Here is a 22,977-nt window from a genome sequence, read left to right as displayed (position 1 = left end):
ATGGCCATAGCTGGTTTATAGTACGTACCTCCTTCACTAAAAAAAAACACAGTGTCAGCAAAATGATTTCCAAACTTTAAGTGTTAATTGATTCTTAAAGTGAAAATGCCTTCATGGTAGGTTGATTGCCGCAATTTGGAACAATTTGATTATCCTGATTAGAGAACATTTTAGAACCTAGGAAAGTTACCAAAGGTCTCTCCTAAACCCATCACAATATGCACCCTATTTAAATTTGAATCTATTTTATAAAAAACAAATGTTTTTAGATAGTACACTTTGCATCTGTTCTTTTGATATCATTGATTCATTTATAAGGCATTTGTTATTACTGCTTGTGGAAAAGAAAAAACACAAGGACATGTTTGTTGCACTTCCTAATGTTGTCTAACTAAGAGCATACATTCATTTAAGTTACTCCAACGTTTGGTACTTTTTCTTTGGCCTGTTTATGATGATTTAAAAAAATATTATTATGTAAATATTAAACCTACTGTGATCATGTGTATGGCATTGGTTGTCACCTTTCTCAATAGGATGAAAATGGAGATACATTATCGGATGCAGACATTCGGGCTGAAGTTGACACTTTCATGTTTGCTGGTCATGACACAACAGCCAGTGGGATCTCGTGGATCTTATACTGCATGGGAAAATACCCAGAACACCAGGAGAAATGTAGAGAAGAGATCAAAGAGATCCTGGGAGATCGAGATGTCGTGCAGTGGTGAGATATTCCACATTTCACCTTCATACAATCTGTACAATGTGGTTTCTTAGATCATACCATGAGATTAAAGACAGTTAGTTGCCAAAACTGTGAAATAGCATGCACATGTTCTTATATTCTGTGTGTAAACGGTTCCAGAGAACATGGAATCAAACAGTAGGACTTTTCATGCTTGGGATATTGTTGTTTCTTAGTTCTATTTGCCATTTATTTGTTTGAGCTTTGTATGTGTGTATGTAGCTGAATTTTAATAGGGCACACCTTGCTGGAGAGTAGAAAAGTGCTGAACATTAGGTGTAGCCCAGGGTACAAATTACCATCATTTACAAACAAGAGGGTTAAACCTAGAAGTCTATTAGAAGGGAGATGGTATTCATGGAAAAGAAGGGTATTTCGTTTCCTTCTGAATTGCAGAAGGGTAGGGGTGGTTCATATGTTTATGGGCATGCTGTTCCAAATACTAGATGTTTAAAACAAGAAGGCCTACTTTGTTGTCTTTATCTTCTTTTATTTCATATTCACCTATCTGGTGATGTCCATGCTCCTGGTTTGGTGCTGACCACCTCCTTGTTAGATGCATAAAGTGTTTCACCGAAAGTGCTTTAAACTAATAACGGCTGATATTGCTCTTGTGGCATTTTTGACGCTAAGTACATTTATGCCATTATGCTTTTATTTTAAGGTTTTGGTTCTATTGCAGTATTAACAGAAGTGGTTAATTATGAAAGCATTGGAAAATACATTGCCTTTAATTTGGCTTCTGAATATAGTTGACATGTGAAATAATAACTATAACATAATTTGGCCTATTGATAGATTTGTCTGAAGAAAGTATCATAAACCAAAAGGTTACACTGCAAAGTCATGTAAATTCAAGTAAAACTACACTGCTAGAGCACAAAAAGGGAGGGTGGAGGAGAATAATTGTCCATGAAAGTCCAAGCCAAGAAGGGACAGTATATGAAGCTGTAGATCGTTCTCCAATCCATTCTCCAATCTATTCGATTTGCAAAATGTATTGATGATGATATTGGTGCAGATTGGCCTGTACGTAAAGTAGGTAAATCATGAGACTACTCAACAAACTAATCTTGGAAATGCACCATTATCTCCTGACATGTGATGCACTATGCTACCAACATTCAATGAAACATGCCAAATGTTTCCTAGTATTGCAACTTACCAGCCAGCCAGTAGGAAATATGATGCAAAAACAGCAAGATGATGGATTGAATGCTTGGATTAAGGGAATTTAGGGCAGGGGATTTGTGCCATGGTGAGTGAAAAACTGTAATCAATATTTCTGACCTGTCATTCTCGCACTTCAATGCGGTGGATATAAAGCTATATCATTTTATTACTTTCCCATTCTCTGCTTCCTTCTGAGTCCCCCAGCCGAAACACCAGAGAAAACATCCATTACACTCATTTTTGGCCATTTCCTGAGGCAATGTTAACACCCTGTTCTGAGGTTTTAAGTTAGTAATTGAAAATATTGTTCAAAAGCAGTTTTATCACTTACAAAATACACACATTTTCCTTATTACCTTCATCTTTTCCCTACTCATACTACTCCTGATTATAACAGACTTATCAGCCTACTCAAAATAAAGATCTCTGCGTCCGACATTTGTCCAAGTGTTCTTAGGAGCACCATTTTGAGCATGGACGCTAACAACAGGATAACCTCAGGTCTATATGAACACAGAAAACCAGTTGATTCTTAAAAGCTTTGAGTCCGTATTCTTCCTGTTCTCACTTTGTTTTATATTACCATTAGGCTTTCCAATGGACTCATACCAATACCTCTTCAATACTCCATAAGTAAAAACCTGCATGGCATATCTGGAATTGCTCTTAGAAAATGGAAATGCAAAAACAACAATTGATGGACAGAATGCTGAACATTGTCATACATTCACCCCACTACAGAGATCTGGGCCTACATCCGTCGTTTTTTTACTCCCCATGCCATTCCAGTTTAGACCTAGCCATATGCAAATCGGTCTTGATCCTGTTCCCCATTGGAACAGTCCAGTCCAAACTGCCAAGCCAGGTCCTCTGAATGGAAACAAGCATCCTAGGACCTGAGTGAAAGGATGAGTGCAAGAGTAGTACCTGAGTGATTGCATGAGTGCAGAGGTACGGTCTGGGAGATTGGATGAGTGCATGGGTAGTGCTTGGCTGAAAGGATACGGGTAATGCCTGGGTTATTGAATTATTACGTGGGTTGTGCCTGAAAGAATGGATGAGTGCATGGGTAGTGCCTGAGTGAATGATTCAGTTCAAGAATAGTGCCTAAGTGATTGCATGAGTGCATAGGTAGTGCCTGGGTGATTGTATCAATCTATCAGGGATTTATAAAGCGTGCTACTTACCTGTGAGGGTCTAAAGTCGAGGGAGGGTTGGCAGCTCCAACTCAGTCGAAGAGCAAGGTCTTGAGGTCCTTCCTGAAGATGTGCAGGTTAGGGGAGTGTCTGATGCTGACAGTGAGCTCGTTCCAGGTTTTGGCTGCGATGTAGGAGAAGGCCCTTCCTCCTGCTCTGCTTCTGCAGATGCAGGGGGTCTCCACAAGGGCAAGGTTGGCAGATCGGAGAGTTATTTTGGTTGCGTGGAAACAGACTAGATCGTTTAGGTATTTCGGTCCGATGTTGTGGAGGGATTTGTAGGTGTGGGTGAGAAGCTTGTAGGTTATTCTCTTCTCAACCGGGAGCCAGTGAAGGTCTCGAAGGTGTTGCGTCGTGTTCATGCCGTGGGGTCCCAAAGACGAGTCTGGCCGCGACATTCTGGATGGTTTGGAGCTTGTGTAGAAGGGTCCTATTAATGCCGACGTAGAGGGCGTTTCCGTAGTCCAGTCTGCTGGTTATGAGAGCATGGGTGACAGTTTTTCTGTGTTCGGGGTGATCCATTTGAAGGTCTTCCCGAGGATGCGTAGGCAGTTGAAGCTGGTGGAGGCCAAGGTTCGGAGCGTGGTCTGTCAGGGTGGGAGGACTCCAGAGGGCGGAGGGCCACCATTTGTCTTCCCAGGCGGAGGTCTGTATGAGTGCAGGTGTCGTTCCTGCGTGAAAGAATGAGTGCTAGGGTAATGCCTGGGTCATTGGATGAGTCCATGGGTAGTATCTAAAAGAAAAGTAGAGTGCATGGGTAGTGCCTGAGTGAATGGCTGAGTGCAAGAGTACTGCCTGAGTGATTGCATAAGTGCATGTGTACTGCCTAGGTGATTGCATGAGTGCAGCAGTACTGGCTAGGTGATTGGATAAGTGTATGGATAGTCCTTGACTGGAAAGATAAGTTCAAGGGTAATGCCTGGTTTATTGTATTAGTGCATGAGTTGTGCCTGAGAGAATGTATGAGTGCATGGGTAGTGCCTGACTTAATGGTTGAGTCTAAGACTAGTGCTATTGTGATTGCTTGAGTGCATGAGTAGTGCCTGCGTGAAAGGACGAGTGCAAAGGTAAGGACTTGATCATTGGATGAGTGCATGGGTAGTGCCTGAGTGAATGGTTCAGTGCAGCACTAGTGCCTGAGGGATTGCATGAGTGCATGGGGTGATTGCATGAGTGCAGTAATAATACCTAGGTGATTGGATGACAGCATGTGCCTGGGAACTTAAATGAGTGCATTGGTACTGTGTAAGTGAATGCATCAGTGCAAAGGAAGTGTTTGGGTCATTGGATGAGTGCATTGGTAGTTCCTGAGAGAATAGATGAGTGCATGGGTAATGGCTTTGTGAATGGTTGAATACAAGAATAGTGCCTGAGTTATAGCATGAGTGTAGAGGTACTGCCTGGGTGATTTGATGAGTGCATGGGTAGTACCTGTGTGAAAGGAAGAATGCCAGGGTAATGCCTGGGTTATCATATTAGTGCAAGAGATGTGCTTGAGAGAATGGATCAGTGCATGGGTAGTGTGTACCTGAAAGGATGACGGCCTGGCTGATTGGATGAGCAACATGATGATAGCTTTCAAATAGTGTAAAGGATCAACATTATTTATATTAGAAACAAATAACATACAATTACGTTTTTTTTTAAATTCCAGGTTATCATGCATAGTATATTATGTATTTTTACCATTCAAGTCATTTAGATACATTACTCAGTAGCACTATTTCAGAGTGGTATTGTCCTAAACAGCATTAAAACTGTTTTCAAACTTCAACAGTAGCTACTTTAAAGTAGAAGCAGGAAAACTGTTATTTAATGATAATATATTAAAGAAATTATAATATTATAATTTTAAGAACACAACATAAATTTAGAATTCCATAACATTTTCAGTTTACCATTTTTGCTGTTCTCAGATTCCACGTAACTTCACCATACACAGTGATTTCAATGTAGTATCATCATTGAACAGTGGGGTAAATACAATCAAATTGATTGTAGAAAAAAAAAGAAATCAGCGTAGTGCACCATTTTCAATATGTGTAGTTATGTGTTTTTCTATCTACACTTTGTTAATTACTTCCCTCACCTACATTAACTATATTATTTATCTCAAATATATTTGCCAAAATGTAGACTCTCATTTACATCTGGTACAATATAGACAACAAATATATAAAATATTTGCTTTTAAACAAAGTTTTCCAAATGTAATATCAATTAGCACAAATAAAAATCCAAACACTAATTATAAATACTAACAGTTTGCAGTGCTGTCTAATTTCTGTTTACATCTTCCCAATAGGCCCAATGATGTACTCAAAACTTTGGTTTCAAAAATAACAAATATGAATTTGGTAATTCACAAGGCAATCTAGGTTTGAATTCCAAGTGGGCATCATTGCAATGCGTCCATCCTTTATTACACTTTAAATATACAGTATAGTGTCCAAATGTTGCAGTAGGTCCATCATGGAAAATAATAGCCACTGCTGTGAAAGTTCTTCCTGAAATAGATATTTGACTTGCATTACATTTTTTAATTTTGGTTTACAATTTTCTTCCAAATGCTCTACAACGTTGTAGCATTAAAATCAGATATTTTCCAAATCTTTCTATATGTAATGTAGACAACATCTCTGATCTACAATGCGAACATCTCATGTCCTGATTGGCTGGTTTTAACAATTTGTTAAAAGGTACTGATTTGCAGTCTGGTATCGTCAAGTATATGAATTGTTCTGTTTGTGTTTCGGTGGTAGAAGAAAATGAACACTCTTCACATTTATGATCCCATCTATAACTTAGTCCAAATAAGTTTTCAATCTGTATTCCTTCATGTTCTAATACTCCAAGCATAAGCATTAGAAATTCTTGTGCATCTTGTGGTATATTGAGAGTAAATGTCTAAGAACCAGTACATATATCTAAAAGATGCTGAATGCCAGAAGCAGTATGCATTTTACTTCTGTCAGTTACCAACTGTTGAAATACATGATGTAGTAAAGAACATAATCTTTTTTCACGATTTCCCATGATTTCATGATGAAGGTCTTGTAGATAAAACACAATATTCCGAATCACATTAGCATAACAGTTCATACCGGAACTATTTTCCAACCGGTATCCTACAATGTCATCAGCAATTTCCATTTTCTTTTTATTTATGCCTTCAACTTTCTCTTCAATTGTTTTCTTTTTTTGAACCTCAATTGCATCTTTGACATATATCCGTTTTGGACACACTATACGTTTCTCATATATGGGATATTCATCTAAATCAGGAGTATAAAGTCTTCTTAAACAATTGTACTCTCTTACACAATTTACATCAGCACTAACCAGTTTCTCATCAAAGCAGATCAAATACAAACCAGACAATGTTCCTAATCAATACAATGCAACGTATGCCATTCCCTCTTTGAACACTGTACTTCCTATATTTACAAAAGCAGTGTCTATACTTAAACCTTGAGATTTATGAATAGTTACTGCATATGCTAAAGACAGAGGAAACTTTTATCTGTCAATGTACAAATCTTTTACAGGCAAAAAACGTACAACACAATGCCCAATCTGTTTTACCTCTTTAATCTGATCAAATGTTATAATAAAAAGTTCTATTCCGCCTCAATTCTGAAATTTTACCAAATCAACTACTTTTCCCATTGCTCCATTTACTAAACCTTCTTCTAAATTCAAATTACGCTGTTATATTGCTGACAGTTTATACATACATGTAAAGTCTTTTCTAAGCCTACAGTTTTAGATACAGACTTTTCCGAAGAATGCAATTTACCCTGTAGTTTCTCTGGAAGAAGAATAGTCACTCTCTGGTGTAGAGTTTTGTCAATCGCTTCAATTTCCACTATTTGTTGTTTTTCCAGTTTCAAAAGTTGTTGATTAAATGTATAACACTCTTGCAGTGTAGGCATTAGGCAAACCATAGACTTCATTTCTCCAAGCATATTGTACATTTCTTCAGCTGCTGTGTTTCCAGTTGTAAACAAGTTCCTTAGTAGTCGACTTTCTAAAGCTTGTTTACCATGTTTCCTCAAAACACCAATTCTTATGTCTTGAAGAATATTTCCATAATCTTCATAACTTGCTTGTCACATATTCTTAACTAGTTCTTCATGTTCAAAACGTAACCAAATGTTCACATTTCTAATACTTCCTAAAGATTTCCTAGTATCTTCATGGACAAGTGTTTTAAAAATAAGTTGTCCTTTTACAGGAGTAAGTTGTAGTAGATCTCTGAATACAAGCAAATGTTTTCCTCCAAACAGAACATCATAATCTGTTTTTAAAATCTGTGTATATTCATAAGTGTACAAAGGCAAGCATTAAGTTTGAGACCATGCTCACTTCATCAATGATTGAAAGTTTTATTTTCTTCAGTACTTTTGAGACTTCATAACAAGCTTCTCCAGATAGCTTCTGATATTCCAATTTATTATCATGTTCAACTGGTAGCATAAGTAATCGATGTAAAGTAATCCCTTTAATGTTTTGTGCCACTAATCCAATTGGAGCTGTTACAACACAAGGTAAATGTGATTATGTAGTTTGTGTAGATAACAGGTCAAAACTTTAATTATGAAACGTTTTCCTGTTCAAGCATGACCGCTGATATACATTAGAACAGGTTTAAATGACGAACATTGGCATTCATTTTTTTCCTGCAGTAAACCATGTTATATCTGTTGTTTGACTTGTAGATATATTTCTTTTTGTTCAATATTTAGTTGCTGTTCTAACTTTTCCAACTGAATAATATCCTGTTGTGCTTGTTGCATTGCTGTTTCTACCTCATTCATGGCTATTGCTGCTTCATTTTCAATAATTGGTTGTCCCAGTGGATCTTGACTCAGTGGACCAGAACTTTGACTATCTTGAGAACTTTCTCTAGCTATTTCAGTTGCAATAGTACTTTCTGGTTCCATCTCATAATTTAACATTTGTAGATATGTAGGGAAAATTGTGCACTGAAGGCTATCTTTAGTTGCATTAAAATAATCTTCATAGTAGTTGAAATCTCCAAGTAATTCCGTTTCACTAAGCCAAAGCTTGAACAATTGCAGAAATGCTAAATAGAAAAATTCCCTCCTATCTGGACTTTCGCAACTGAGTTTTTTGTGGTTAATAAGATTACCTTTGTCATGTTTTACCAAACATCTGTCGCATCCAATTACTGCATATTTTTCTTCTTTTATATTTTCTGTACCTTTTCTTTTAAAGCTGTAATGTTTAAGACATAGATTTTTGAGATGTTGAGAGAGTATGTATCCAACATATTGGTTTTAACAATATCTGTACTTTCTGGTTCATTCTGTGCTAAGTATTCTATTTCTTGTAAGATTTCAGTACTCTATTTCATGTGGAGGCAAGACCTAAACTTACCCAAATGATTCCTCTTGACTTTAAATATAAAATGGCAGAGCTCAAGCAATCCGAGCATTCATAGGATCCAATCTCTTGATGGCAAAGCATTTTCAAGCTAAAGCTGTACAATTTCTTGCTAAGACTCTTCTCTTGTGAAATTTCTTCCCACATTTCTTTCATCTATGTCTTTTCAGATTTGGTTATATATGATGTAACATAGCAAGCTACAGCAATTGAATTATCTGCAACATACTGACTATCCATGTTTGCATTCCACATTTTCAAAATAACTGGATTGTAGTCATTAATGTACTTTGAATCTTCTGTTCTTTTTAAGGTGTATGTATTTTTGGGAGATTTCCAAGTTATTTTGTGCCTTACTGCTGACAAAAAACGATTTACTCTTCCTTTAGAAGTTATAAGACGTGGGATTCCAAAATGACATTTTGTATAAAATTTCCCTTTACACTTGTATTTTCGCAGACTGTATTTACCACATCTATGACTTTGGAACCGTAAAACTTATTGTCTCAAGCTATTTTCTCCTCCTTTTCTTTGAATGGCACATGTAACATACTGTTCGATGAAAGAAAAAACTGTTTCATCAATATCAGTTCCAAATGCTGGTGAATTCTTTATCCATAATAGCATGTGTATATGAAGAGCTCCTCTGGCGAAGTACTCCTATCTTCAAAAGGAATCCGTTACTTCTCCAAGAGTTGGATTATTCTTTATTGGAAATAAATGACATTATAGCTTGAAACCTAAGATTAAATTACCTGCACACATATACGGGATACAAGGAACACAGTTATCCAGCTGTCAACAATTCAATGTTTTTAACATTTGAATTTGCTTCTCGTAGAAATTCAAATAAATCTTCCCATGCATATTCAGCACAGCTAAGTGTTACACACCATGTAGGAGTACCTAGGTTTCTTAACAAGCATTTAAATTCTCCATGACGACAATACTAATACTCATTGGTACCGTGTTGGCACGCCATCAAATTAATTAACCGAGATTCTAAATTTTCATCTCTTTGTTCAACTTTGTCCATGAACTCATTTGCAGAAACATGTTGAAAATTAAATCCTGTTTTTAATATGTGCTTCACTGCATACGAAAGTGCAGACAAATCACTTTCAAACAGAAGATTAAATATATATGGAATGCACTGCCCAAATCTTGCATGTTCGCAAAATATTCTTGTTGATTGGTATTCTGAAGCTGGAAGCTGTACATCTCGCTCATCAAATTGTCCACCTTCTCCAGTGGGGAAAAGCTGAGGGAAACGAGCTTCTATACTTTGTTCCCATACACTCATTGGACTTTCCTTTGCTTTTTTCATTTGAAATAATTCAATGCTGTTTCCAATTATTTCTTTTGAATGCAGAGGATGTATTGTATAATGTCCATAAATCTCTTCAGTTGTGCACTTGTCCACTTTTTCAATTTGGCCAGCTGAAATTACTGTTTCATCTTTTAAGCATATTACGTCTTCATCCATTCTTATAATAAATGTTATTCTGACTCAGATATATTGTAGCCTTTTGACATTTACTAACATCTACAAACTCTTGCCAGATTTTTCAACTCTTTGTTGGCACACCATTTACAAGAACAACTACTGGTTTGTTTTCCTCTTTGTCTACACCAACAGTCTCAATGTTTTTGTCTGTGATAACTTTATTTCGGTCAAAGACCATAAAAGTGCAGATAAAATACATACAAAGCACAGGAATTTAAGAACAGCATAAAAAGACAATGTTAAAAGAAGATTAAATTCAAAAGTTATCAAAAGTAGAAAATAGAAAAAACAAAACCTTATCAATCACACATTTACAAAAGAGTTTGTCTTCTCCGCCACATACCAAATAAAAAGCGGGATAAGGCAAAGACAATGGGGGGATGGGTATCATAAGTCAAGACCCGACAGGCCTGTTCAAAATGACGAAATCCAAGATTCCTGCATATCGGGATTAACCAGCATTTCCTAATTCTAACGTATGCAGGGCAAAAAAACAAAACATGGGAAACATCTTCACTTTTGTAATTACATATAGGGCAGGCTTCCCCTTCTGATTTAGACCATTTTGAGGTAAAGAGCCTGATGGGCAGGCTACCATGCCTTAATTGAAGATACAACTTCCTCGCTAGAGGCGGTTGTATAGCATCTAAAAGTTCCTCAAATCGGGGTTCCATTTTTACTAAGAGGAACTCAGCTGACAGCCTACCCAAAGTTGCCGATCTCTGCAGTTTTAACAAATTCTGTCTCCTCATCTGGGTTTGAAGGTCTGATTTCATCATTCCTGGACAGGACAGCTCGGGAGTCGCCCAAATCTGTGGGATACCTAGCCTTTTACTAGAAGCCTTGATAGCGAGCAACCATGGAATATTTTGATTTTTTAGTTGGGGCCAGATTTCCAAAAACTCAGCTCTATAGGAAGCCAGTTCAGGAACGGACCACAACCTCTTCCAATATAGCATAGGTCTTGCGGCTACAAGCTCATCTATCGGCTCCAGCCCCGGATCGAAGCGTAGGGGAATGAGTGGTGTGCTTGATGGTAATCCTACCAGATTCCTCATAAAGTTTTATTCCACCCTCAAAAGGTTGGAGGTATTTTTGTGGCCCCAAAATTCAGCACCGTAGATTGAGGCCATTCTAGCTTGAAGTCGGTAGATTTCCAGAGCCGGGGCTACCGGTTTAAGATTTGATATCCTGTGGATTTTGCTAATACCTCCACTCATTTGTGTTAGTTTGAGGGCAGATTTGGAGATTTGGGGGCCCCATTCGAAATTCTCTGTTATAGTTATGCCCAGATAGACGAATATTTTGACCCGCTCCAGAGGGATCCCGTTAAGGACTGGGTTCGGTCGAGTCCGCCTCGGGGGATTGAAGATCATAAACTTGGTGTTATCCAAGTTTATCTCCAATCCCCGCGAGGCGCAAAACGCCACAAAGCCGTCCAGGGTACGCTGGAGGCCCGATGATGTTTTGGATAACAACAAGGTGTCATCCGCAAACATCAGAGCGGGCACTCTCCCAGTCGCTAGTCTGGGAGAATCATTATCTGTAATACCAGACAAATGATCAACCAGACTATTTATATATAGACTAAATAGCGTTGGGGCCAAGACACAACCCTGGCGTACTCCCGTCAGGACAGGAAAGCGTTTATGTAGGTCCCCATACCTCCCGCACCTAACCCAAGCATAATTATTAGTATGTAGTCTAATTAATGCTGTCAGAAGGTAGGGCGGGAGACCCAAGTCTGCCAGGACCTCCCATAGCTTAGCCCTGGGAACAAGATCGAATGCCGCCCGCAAGTCAACAAACACAAGGTAGAGGCTGCCACCCTCTACGCTTGCAGTTTTCCAAAATAAGACCTGCAGAATATTTGGTCCAAGGTGGAAATGCCTGACCTAAAACCTGCCTGGAGTGTTGTTAATACTTCATTTTCCTCCATCCAACCCAGGATCCGATCCAGAATAATCCTGCCCATTAGCTTTTGTGTTGTATCTATAAGACTAATGGGCCTATAGTTGGATGTGGTTAACGGGCAACCCTTTTTATAAATGGGAACCACCTCAGCACCCAACCATGACCCCGGCAAATCAGTTCCAAATAAAATTTCGTTGAACAAAACAGCCAGATACGGTGCCCATATTTTTGGCTGCGTGCAAAATAAATCTCCTCGGAGTTTGTCCAAGCCTGGGGCCTTGTTAGGAGGTAGCCTTCCCATTGCTGACTCATCCTCCTTCAGAGTAATAACTTCAAGGCATTCAGGGTAACTCCCATCCCCAATATCACTTTGGGTCTTCTTCCGCAGTTCACCCAAATCCCCCTCCAATCGATGCTCATGGGGGGAGCCCCGGGAGGTCGACGGATAAAGCACCCCATCTACCCAATATGGCAAGACAGCCAACTCCTTCAATCGCGATTCCTTCGGGGGTTTGCTACTTGGTTCAATTATAGTATCGAGATCAGCACTAGCATATAAAGCACTGAAGTGTGCCTCCCACACTGATGATGCTATGTTTGGGGCACAAGCCCTGTCACTCCCGTTTGTGGCTATTGCAACGGCAGCCCAAAATGATTTGGTATCCCTGCGCTTAAGCGCGGATCCCATCTCTTCCCATGTCTTATCCTCCCAATCCTTCTTACCCCTTACGATTGCCTTTTTATAGAGAATTTGTGATTTCTTTATGCATACTCTATCTTGGGCTTTAATGGCGACCAGTAAATCTTTTTTTGCCTTTCTACATGGGGCAACATACCAGGGATGTGACCTAGGCCGTGGTGGTTTGACCGCAGCCACAGGGCAGAACACATCCACTAGCTTCTCTGCCAGTTGCTCATGGGTTTTCACTGCTCTGCCCTTATTGGCATCATCCCCCATTTCGAGAATCGAAGGTAAGGCTATGTTATAAATTTTCGCCAATATAGTGGGGGACTCCTGTAAATGTGGCCATTTAACCCTACGTCTGTTGTTGGTTATTATATAGGGAGGAATGACACTGGTTGCATCAGGCGATAAATTTGTTAACCCGAAGCTTCCAGGTTTTATTGTTAGTACAAGAGCATTGTGATCACTGTCGTGTCTCGGGACAACCCTAAACTCCAGCAACCTAACCCAATGTTTTGTTTCCATCATTATATAATCAATGATGGAAGTTTGGTGTAATCTATTGAACGTAGCTGTCCCAGGTCTATCGGGCTCCACCCGCCCATTACACGCCCGCATAGAAGTTGAAAGGGTAAATGATTGTAGTTGCAGGACCAGTGGAGTCCAAGCCTTAACAGGGATAATCTGTGGTTCGGGAACGTGCCACAACTGGTCTTCGTCATCCTGTCCGCCCCCCCCCCCCCCCAGAGCTCACCAAGGGCTCAAACTGGCAGTTGAAGTCTCCTCCAATCACAAACACCGTTGTTGGGTCGAGTGACTGGATACAATTTTTGAGTACATCAATTGCAACAGACTCCCGCCCACACTTGGCGGGTCTTGAGTAAATATTCAATATAGCCAACTGTGGCATATTTTCTGAGGTCAGGAGTACACACTGGATGTCTGGGGAATTAGTGTGCATTTGTACAGCCCTGACGCCCAAGTGCGTAGCCACCTATGTTGTGAGCCCGCCCGAAGGCCTCCCCCTAGCCCCAATTGTAGCAAGGGTATGAAAAGTAGCATACCCAGGCATAACGCTCTTCTCCAATGCCCAGGTTTCCTGCATCAGACAGATATCATGGAGAGCCATAAAGGAGCCCCACTCGGGCAATGGCAATTTATTTTTCAATCCAGCCACATTCCAAGACAGGATTTTTATATAGCCCTCGTTCTTGCTGGGTTGCTCTGTACTCTTTCCATACCAATGAGAATCCCAACATCCAGGGTCGGGTTTCTAGGATCAAGGATACCTGCATTAATCTTATTAGAGGATAGTGAATCGTTAAGGGCACTAATCTCTGCAAATTGTTTTACTGCCCCCCGTTGCATCGTGTCTTCAGTGGTTCGAGTATGATTTGTGCTTAAATTCATTGGGGGGGAAAGAGGAGCCATTCCCTTTGCCTCGCCAATTTGTTTATCTATGCCACTAGCCATGGGGGATATGGGATGGCATCCCTTGAGGCGTCAATCGACCAGCTCAAGGGGGCTGAACCTATTTTTTTGGGGAAATAGGGAAAGCAAGGGAGAGTATAAACTTATATCCTCCCCAGCTGCTATCCCCTGGTGGATGCTATAAGGAGGATTATCATAAGCCCCCCGTTGTCGGCAGTTCGAGTCCCAGCCTAGTCTCCTCTGGATATTTGGGTAGAAGTAAGAAAGGGGCAAGGGGAAGATTTGGGTATTCGACCAGACAGGCAGCCCATTACATATAAATTTCACGGCACTTTTGTGTCTAAAATTTATGATCACACAGTTTCCTTTGAGAGTTTTAGATCCAGGCCCAATCCAATCAACTCTTCTGACTGTCAGGATTTCTCCAGAGTGGCTGGGTGGTGAAGGTCTATTAGTACTTAGCCAGTGTATACATTTATTTTTGAGGTCACTGTGATCCTCACTTTTCCCATGGGCCAAGGGGGGGACCCCAGTAAGAACCCCAACATATGGCAAGGACTCCGGGGGTAGATTAATAATGGGCAATTTGGTGGAATGACCCCTTGCTGGACTATTTCTATTTCCTAGGACTTGTCGATCCCGGTTTCTTGTCCCAGTACTAAATCCATCCCTCAGCACTGTACTAGAGCCACCCATTCTTTTCCCGTCATTGGGCAATAACAAAGCCGGGCCCGGAATCCAATTACCTACTATCTGTGTGACTGCTGGAACTGTGCTGCTAATGTTGCTGCTAGGCGAAACCCGGGTGCCACCAATTAGTTCTAGGTTATCCAGGGTTAGCCCTGCAGCAAAATGCCCTTCTACACCATCAACAACTCGTGTGATAGGGTTGGTAATACTCGGGTTCAATCCGTTAGTTTCTTTTGATGTTTAGCTCACAATTTTCGGCTTCCTCTGGTCTATATTGTTAAACATAGAGACCAATCTATCCACTTTACACACCAGTGGTTTAATAAGGGAGCCAATAGTCTGTTCAATATGGGACTGGAAATCTAGTAATAGATGAGTGACCCAAGTAGGGGTTCCTACTGAGGCTGTAGATGGACCATCGGCAACCTGTACCGGTGCAATCAGGGATGTTTTTTGTTTGGTTTGTTTCTTTTGGGTTTTACTTTTCTTGCTTTTTGGGCGAGAATTGGCTCCCTTTTCCGCCAAAACTTGCGGAGCACATTTGGGCGATGTTGGATTGGTGACAATAGTAAGAACAGGCTGGGCACAGGGTAACTTAGAAAAAGATGACGTACGGAGAAAGCTACAATCAAGGGGATTCGCTGTGGCTATAGAAAAGTCCCCCTCTTGCTGTAATGGAGGGCCAACTGGAGTGATCAATAATCGCCTCTCCGTATTTTCAATTGCTGTCGCAACCACCCCTATCGTCTTTTGAAGCATCTTATCAATTGCTGTTAAACTCGGAAGGGGTTGAGTCGCGGCAGCATGCTGCCTAGTCATTGGGTAAGATTTAATGCTATTTTTTCCCATTGCAACCGTTAATACAGATAAACTTTTATGGTCAAAAAAATATCAGTCAACAAATGTCCCCTCAGTACCTACAATATAGAACAGATTTTCAAACCATATATGAAATATAGGAATAAAGGCAAATATACTGTGAAAAATTATAAACTACTTGGACAACCTTCTTCCCTTAGCATCCCACAGTACCTTTTGCAAGTATGTTTTTAGTCCGATGAGAGGGTTCAAATGTTTGAGGAGGGGCCCGGCCCGACCTCCTCCAGCCACAGACGGCCCGCCCTTTGCCCGGGCTTAGCCCGGCGCTGCCCGCGCGCGTTTCCCGCAACGCGGAGGCTGCGATGATTTTTAAAACGCCTCCAGGCGCGGATGGTGCGATGACGGCTTCCGGTGCAGGGGAGCCTGGGAGTTGTAGTCTCCCTCCACATGGCGGCCGCGAGATTGCGGGATGCGGCGGCGAGAGGGAGACGAGGGCAGGCACAGGCAGGCACAGGCAAGTGGAAAGTCCCTCTGGATAATTGTCACGAAGTTTGAACTGGATTTTGTCTGGGGTAATGGCACTTTATAAGGACGAGGCGTGGAAAGGAGAGTCAGGAGGGCCAGGCAAACAGACCTCTGTTCCTTATAAAATGATGAGAAGAAGGGGTGTATGCAACATGATATCCGCGCCTGCGGTAACCAGATTCCCCAGCTCAGAAAGTTACACTCTTTTCCCCGCTATGCTATGGGAAGGTGGTAGAAGCGATTCCGCCGGCTCCGGCCGTGCGCTTGAGGGGAAAAAAGACGGGATGACCGCATCCGCGGGGAATCAACAATGTAGGCGCGGTCGGCTCCTGCCGTGCAACAAGTGAAAGCAAACAGGTTCAATTAGGTTGGCGTGGGCGTCTCCTGCCATGCACCAAGTAAGAGTAAGCAAATTCGAACAATGCAGGCGCGGTCAGCTCCTGCCGCGCACCAAGGGAAAGTAACCAGAGTCAAATAATGTTGGCGTGGCGGCTCCTGCCACGCACCGAGTGAAAATACATAAATGTAAACCACGTTCGGGGTTTTTGCACAATATACAAAATTGACAGCTCCTGCCGTACGCTTCTAACTAAGGACTAACAGGACATGCAAACAAAACAAAACGCACCGCTTTCTTTTGATAGTGGAACAATGGCTGTGTGCTCGGCTCGGCTGTGTGCTGGCTGTGTGCTCGGCTCCTGCCGAAACTGGGCGCAGGCGATCGTTCCCAGCCAGCGCACGTTCACTGCACTCAATGTTTTTCTTAAAATCTAAAGGTAAGTAGAGAACTCTTCCTTTCAGACCTTTTTGTGAATCTGTTGGTGGCAGCTTACCTGTTTTAGTATCCATACGAACTATGGCCTGAAATGGGTGTACATATTGAATAAAAATAGACTTACATGTATTTAAATCTGCCAGATCCCGAGGAATAGGTACCAACTCTAAGTTGTTATGTACTGCTCTAGCTGCCATTTTGTTTTCTTCTAATATGTTGTAACAATATTTACAAACAACTTGATAAGTACCCAATTCAAACTGACCTTCTACCAACTAATAAACACCAAATTGTTGCCATTTGTCATTATTTTCTTTTTAACTTTTTAAATATAAATCAACTTTCCTAGTTTGACTTCTATAGTGAGTACAACAACAACAAATACAAACAAAGGTTTGTTTTTCTTTGAAACTATCTGAAACTTTGTAATTTCTTCCGCAAAATCATCAATACTTATCTCTTTCTCCTGTTTTTCAAAATCTACTCTCAGTTTCTCTACACTCGTCTTCTGATCCAAAAAACCAAAACTATATATCATCAAAAACTTTATATCTGATACCGAACCATGAAAAAGAGCTGTGTTCATTTCACTTAAACATAATGCAGGAGTTTTTACATAGTGGAGTCTCCTTAGCAACTTCTGCATTTCAGAGTGGTGTACAGCTAACATTCTTAAATGATGAAAAGTACTTTGGCACACTCTTCTTGAAAGATAAGCCAGAGAATGACCTTTAAACTTAGTATATTTTCTTATTTTACATGGATCTAGTCCTTGTAACATCTTAATCTTCTATTTAACACTTTCTTTGGCATATTCTCATAAAACAATTCGTAATATGTCAATAAATTCCTGTAGAATACTGCAAATACTGCTAAAATCCCACTTAAATACAGGAGCTTATGTACACCTCCCTTGAACTTCTTCAGCTATTACTTCTTCTACATTCCTAGGAAAGTTTTCCCTTTGGAATCAGAGAACCATCTTTCATCTCATAGCATCGACCACTAGTATCAACTGCATGTACTAATGCGTTCTGCTGTAAATAGCTTTATTCATTAAAGAAAGGATCAGTACTAGAAATGTGCTTCCATTCACCAGTGAAAGTTTTACAAAAGTTACTTCTATTTACCTGTCTTTTTCTTTTTCTTTTCTTCATCATAAACAGCATTGTTTCATTGAATTTTTTCATTCTCTTCAATATTAATATAAATATGTTTTTGTTTTATTTCAAAAGCTTTATCGACTACACTTTCAATCTGTTGCTTTTTCTTATAAGCTGCTGTTTTTTAAAATATTTTTTACAATCTTTTGGTACATTTCGTAGTACTCTACTTCAATACATTCTCCTCCTTATGTCTTTGTTCTTTTATTCTTCTTTCAATTTGCATTGTTTTCGCATAAAATGATTTTCTTTTATCATCTCCTTTTTTCCTTTCCTTCTGATTTGTTGTAGAACTTTTCTTTTACTTTTCAACACTTTCAATTTGCTTTACACTCTGTAAAACTCTTTTAACAAACTGTTTAGTTCTCTTACCAGAAGTCTTTTTCTTTTGTGTAACAATTTGCACTTCATCTAATTTTCTCTTTTCTCATCTTTTCAAATAAATTCAATCTTTTTAAGACACCTAACTATAACGTTACTATAACCTTTGCTTTTTCTCGTTTTTTTGTAAAGTAATATTTGATTGCTAAATGTAAAGCCAAAGCCAACCCCTAAGGCGCGGCGTGGGTTTGATTACTGGACCTTATGTTTTTTAAAAGGCAGGGGTCCACTTTCCTCCGTCCTGAGCCTTATTAGGCCCTGGTGGACCCCATTTTCCAGGTCCTTTTTTCTTGAAAGGGGGCAGAGGCAAATGGACCCCTCCCTTTCAAAAAGCATAAGGTCCTGTGACCAACCCCGACGTGCACGGCCTTCTGGGTGGTTGTATGTATGGTAATAAAAGTTTACTTTTGTTATTAAAAAAACCCTGCACTTTTATTTTTTTTGATACAGTCGCTCGAAAGTACCTAAACACACTACCATACTGGTCCTCCTAATGCACCAGTCCTCACGAAGATAGTGTTTGTCTGGTTCTGCCACGGTTTACCCACGCTATGAGGGCTGATCCGGTCCTCACAGTATGGGTTACACACACACATGCACACACACTCACTATCTAAATGTACTTTATACTTCTAAGGATATTTGATAAATAGGTAAGATAAAAACTAAAAAAAACTCAGAGTGCAAAGCTGATTTTAAGTATTTGTGAAATGGACAATATGAGACAGAATATCCTAGCTGAAAATTAAAAAGGCTGTGTTTACATTCCTTAGAAACAATATCAGGTGTAACGTTATACTTTCCAGGATCATCAGGCCAGTTGCTGTTTTTTCAACATAAAGAAGATTAATAGGGCTTACCTACTGTGTAGTATTTGGGCTCAAAGGTGTTTTCAAGAAACCCTTAGGCAGATCTTCTTACCGTCATCAGTGAAAGTAGAGTAGATAGCATCGTCATCTGAAGAAAAATATATAAAAACAATTGGACACCATTATGACAACCATCTGAGGACACTGAAGAGGAACAGGGATTTATTGCATAATGCTGGATTATACCTCCTTGTGAGCAAAACGTGTTTGTCCATCACAGAAGAGAACTTTTTCTGATATATCATTCAATAGTGACCAGAGTTTGTAATCTGGACACTGGTGTTGGTTTCTGTTCTAAAACTCGCCTGGAGGATCTTGATACGTAAGTGTCTGAACATTAACACATCCACAGTTACCAGAAAGGTATTAAAGCAAATAATGGCAATATTGATGTGGTGGACTTTGGAACAGCTTTGATAGTGTGGACTGAGCTTTACTCCGGGGCAAGACTTTGTGAGTGCAAAATGTTATCAATTTTATTGCAAGTAAGTCACAAAACATGGGTGTGGATAAAGTTGTAGCATAGAGTCACAGTTTCCACAAAAATGTACGGCATTCAAAGGGAAAAACAGTGGTGCCTTTTAGCACCTCAGTTGTTTAGCCTCTCCATAGTGCTCTTTAGGATGGCATTGTTTGTTTCAAGATCTTATTCATCCAAGTTAAGTTGTTGGGCCTGTCAGTCTCTCTGCCCTACTTCTGATTCAAGATGCTCTTGTCTCATTCACAGTGCTTGGAAGCTGTCCTGCTGCTAGGTGATATTTTTTCATTCAGAGCGCCTAGAGGTGCACCTGTTGATGCTGATACTAGGCACCAATTCCATATTCATAGTGCTTAGCAGGTTCTCTGGCTGTCTGTCAGAGCCACAAAAGATTGCTTTGCATAGCTGAGTGAATCTCTCTAAAGGGCTTGCATTGACTTGCGTCACCTTGTGTGATGCAAGGGCAACTTAAGTAATTCTGGGCCAAAGTGTGAGGCAGGACTGAAGATTTCTGAGTGCAAATCTGCACATGCATTGAAGATCTAATGGTTGTAGAAATCAAATTAATCATATAGGAGCACTAAGCGATGTAAGACCTTTAAACATTCACCAGAGATTACTGAGTAGTGGCAAAAAAAAATAACATACACCAAAGATGAATGAGTGATGGTGCATATTTGAACATTAATAAATATCGACTGATGACACAGACTCACAGATTTCGGAGGCTAGGAGTTTAATTTAACTAATACTAATTTCAGGACTGCGAAGACTCCACAGTCGTGGCGGAGAGCTCCACTTATAAAAAAATAGGTATAGCATAATTTTTTGATTAGCAGAATTCTCCGCTCGACTCTACAGTTGTAAAATTTCTATTAGTAAAATTGAACTTGTAGTTTGTGAATACCAAAAAAATAGTAAACTTACACAAAAGGGGAAAATCTGTCTGCTTTCCTGGGCCCCTTGTAATGGGGGCCATAGTGTAGAACACTCTTTGTTTAATGCTTGTTGTGACAAAATATGAATATATATATATATTCTTAGACTTTGTGTACTCTTTTTACTGATACAATATTGGTAATTCTTTGTATTTCTATAACATTATCATTACTGCTGTCCAAGGCCTCAGTCTGTATGATTTGTATAACCTACTTTTATCCATCCATTCTCATTCATCCATTCATCCAGCCATCCATTCCTGCATTCACTTATGCAACCATTCGTTCAAGTGTTCACACTTCCATGCATTCACTTACAAATGTATTAACCATGTCCTCAGTCACTCACTCAGATAACATCAATGAAGTCCCTCATTAATCAAACCATTAAATAATTCCCCCACTCACAAATCCACATTACCACACATTGATTCAAACTCACCAATTGCTTACACGTTTTCACATCTATTTGCTTTGTACTCATTTTTAAATAGTACTAATATTCTTGAAGATGTCTCACTGCCTTCTTCAAAATGATTTGTCAGACAGAGCACGAAATGTAGAGCTTGCTTGTTTTGCATTTCTTGAGGTGCTACAACCATTGATAATTGTTCCTGTTTGGTTACTTTCAGGGATGATCTTGCAAAGATGACCTACTTAACTATGTTTATTAAGGAGACCCTTCGACTTTACCCTCCAGTTACTGGGATCTCCCGGGAGCTCTCACAACCAGTCACATTCTTTGATGGGCGGACATTGCCAGCAGGTTGACTTTTCTTATATTGGTATTCTCTAAAATCCTGACAAGTGTATAAATGACTCAGTGGTAAGTGCTTGGCGCTTCTAAATGGCAAATCCAAATGCATAGAGAGGATGTGGCTCTACGGCCAGAGCTGCCGACTTTGCATCTGGCCAACCAGGTTTAAGTCTCAGGGTCAACTCAACATCCTGTGATTCTGGGCAATGCACTTAATCTCTCTGTGCCTTAAAACAAAATTAATATAGCCTTGTGTAGTGTAACTAGTGCTGGTCTGTAGTGTCTTTGATATTATGCTCACTAGGACCCTCGCCGTCATCGACAGACTCTAAACAGGAATTACGTACTCTGCTGGGAGATGTCAAGCTGTGGTTATGTAAGTTATTACGCAATGCATACAGTGTTATATCCTATGCTGAAGAATGAAGACGTCTATTATAGAGCTCCGTGTTTGGAATGTTCATTTGCATGCTCCCTCCCCGGCTGAAGAAGACGCTACAGGGTCGTGTTTGTGCTGTATAACAAAATTTACATAGCCTGTCTCATGAGCCCTTAATGCAAGGAATACTGCTTCGGTGAAGCTGCTGAGAGAACACTGAGACTGCAGCAGTTTTCATCCCTCAGCAATGATCAGGCAAGACCAGACTCCTTCTTCAATACTAGGTTGTCAATTGATGTACATTTCATGACATATAACAGCATTACAACTTTGTTATCAGTGCTAAGAAGTGGCTGCCTGTCACAAGCCAGTACTTTACAAAACATTCAGAAAATATTGGTGGTTATCCTGACAAAAGCACGTTTCAGAAAAACTCATGCATTGTATGCGTGCTGCTGTGCAAAACACACATCTGATGTGCGGGATTCTACTGAGTTTGTCGAGGCATAGGAATTTGTATGGAAAATGAATGTTTCCAGTACAAATCCTATGCTCCCCTCTGCATGTGGCAGAGACTGTGCATCATGTAAGGCAGTCTTTTTGTGTGTAAGTGGAGAGATAAAACCAGCAACACACCAATCCTATTATTTATGGCTCTGTGCTGTGTTGTCTTTCAGGTGCAATGTAGCCCAGAAATCTTGGCTGGTGCTCTGCGTTCCTTGTAAAGTTAGTAAATCTGACCCTTGGAGTTCAAAATGGACACTACAGTAAACACAATCATAATTAAACTAAGTAAACTATGTATACTTTTATTAAATTTTCATCTTAAATGAGGATCCCATTTTACATATCAGGACGATAGCGATGAGGTCGGTTTTGTTGTGTGCTCTAACTGTGGCATCATTTTGGATTGTGTGTGTCTGTGTGTTTGTTTCCTATTTCTACCCTATCCTCATCCGCTCTTTACCCCGTTTTGCCATTCTTCCAGGACAGAAAGTCAGTGCAAGAATAGTGAGGGTGAGAAATACAAAAGGGCCTGGGTCCAAATGTATAAACACCTTTCCCTATAGACACAAAGGTGCCGATTACGATCCTGTAAAAACCGAGTACGAACCGTCGGACGGAGCATATTCCCCGTCC

At 40.1% G+C, this 22,977-nt stretch overlaps 1 protein-coding gene across 1 annotated transcript in view; it reads left to right on the top strand.

Moving 5' to 3' along the window:
- The window catches only part of LOC146835034 (cytochrome P450 4B1-like), a 318,638-nt gene that overhangs the window by 230,399 nt on the left and 65,262 nt on the right, over positions 1–22,977 (top strand). The window contains exons 8-9 of the mRNA XM_085602694.1: positions 537–727; positions 21,334–21,467. Of these exons, the coding sequence (XP_085458820.1) occupies positions 537–727; positions 21,334–21,467 (325 nt within the window). The remainder of the gene's footprint in view (positions 1–536; positions 728–21,333; positions 21,468–22,977) is intronic.

The sequence above is a fragment of the Triturus cristatus genome, chromosome 4_2 (genome assembly GCF_964204655.1).
Source record: "Triturus cristatus chromosome 4_2, aTriCri1.1, whole genome shotgun sequence".
NCBI classification, from domain to species: Eukaryota; Metazoa; Chordata; class Amphibia; order Caudata; family Salamandridae; genus Triturus; species Triturus cristatus.
This window is presented reverse-complemented; position numbering and strand designations above follow the sequence as displayed.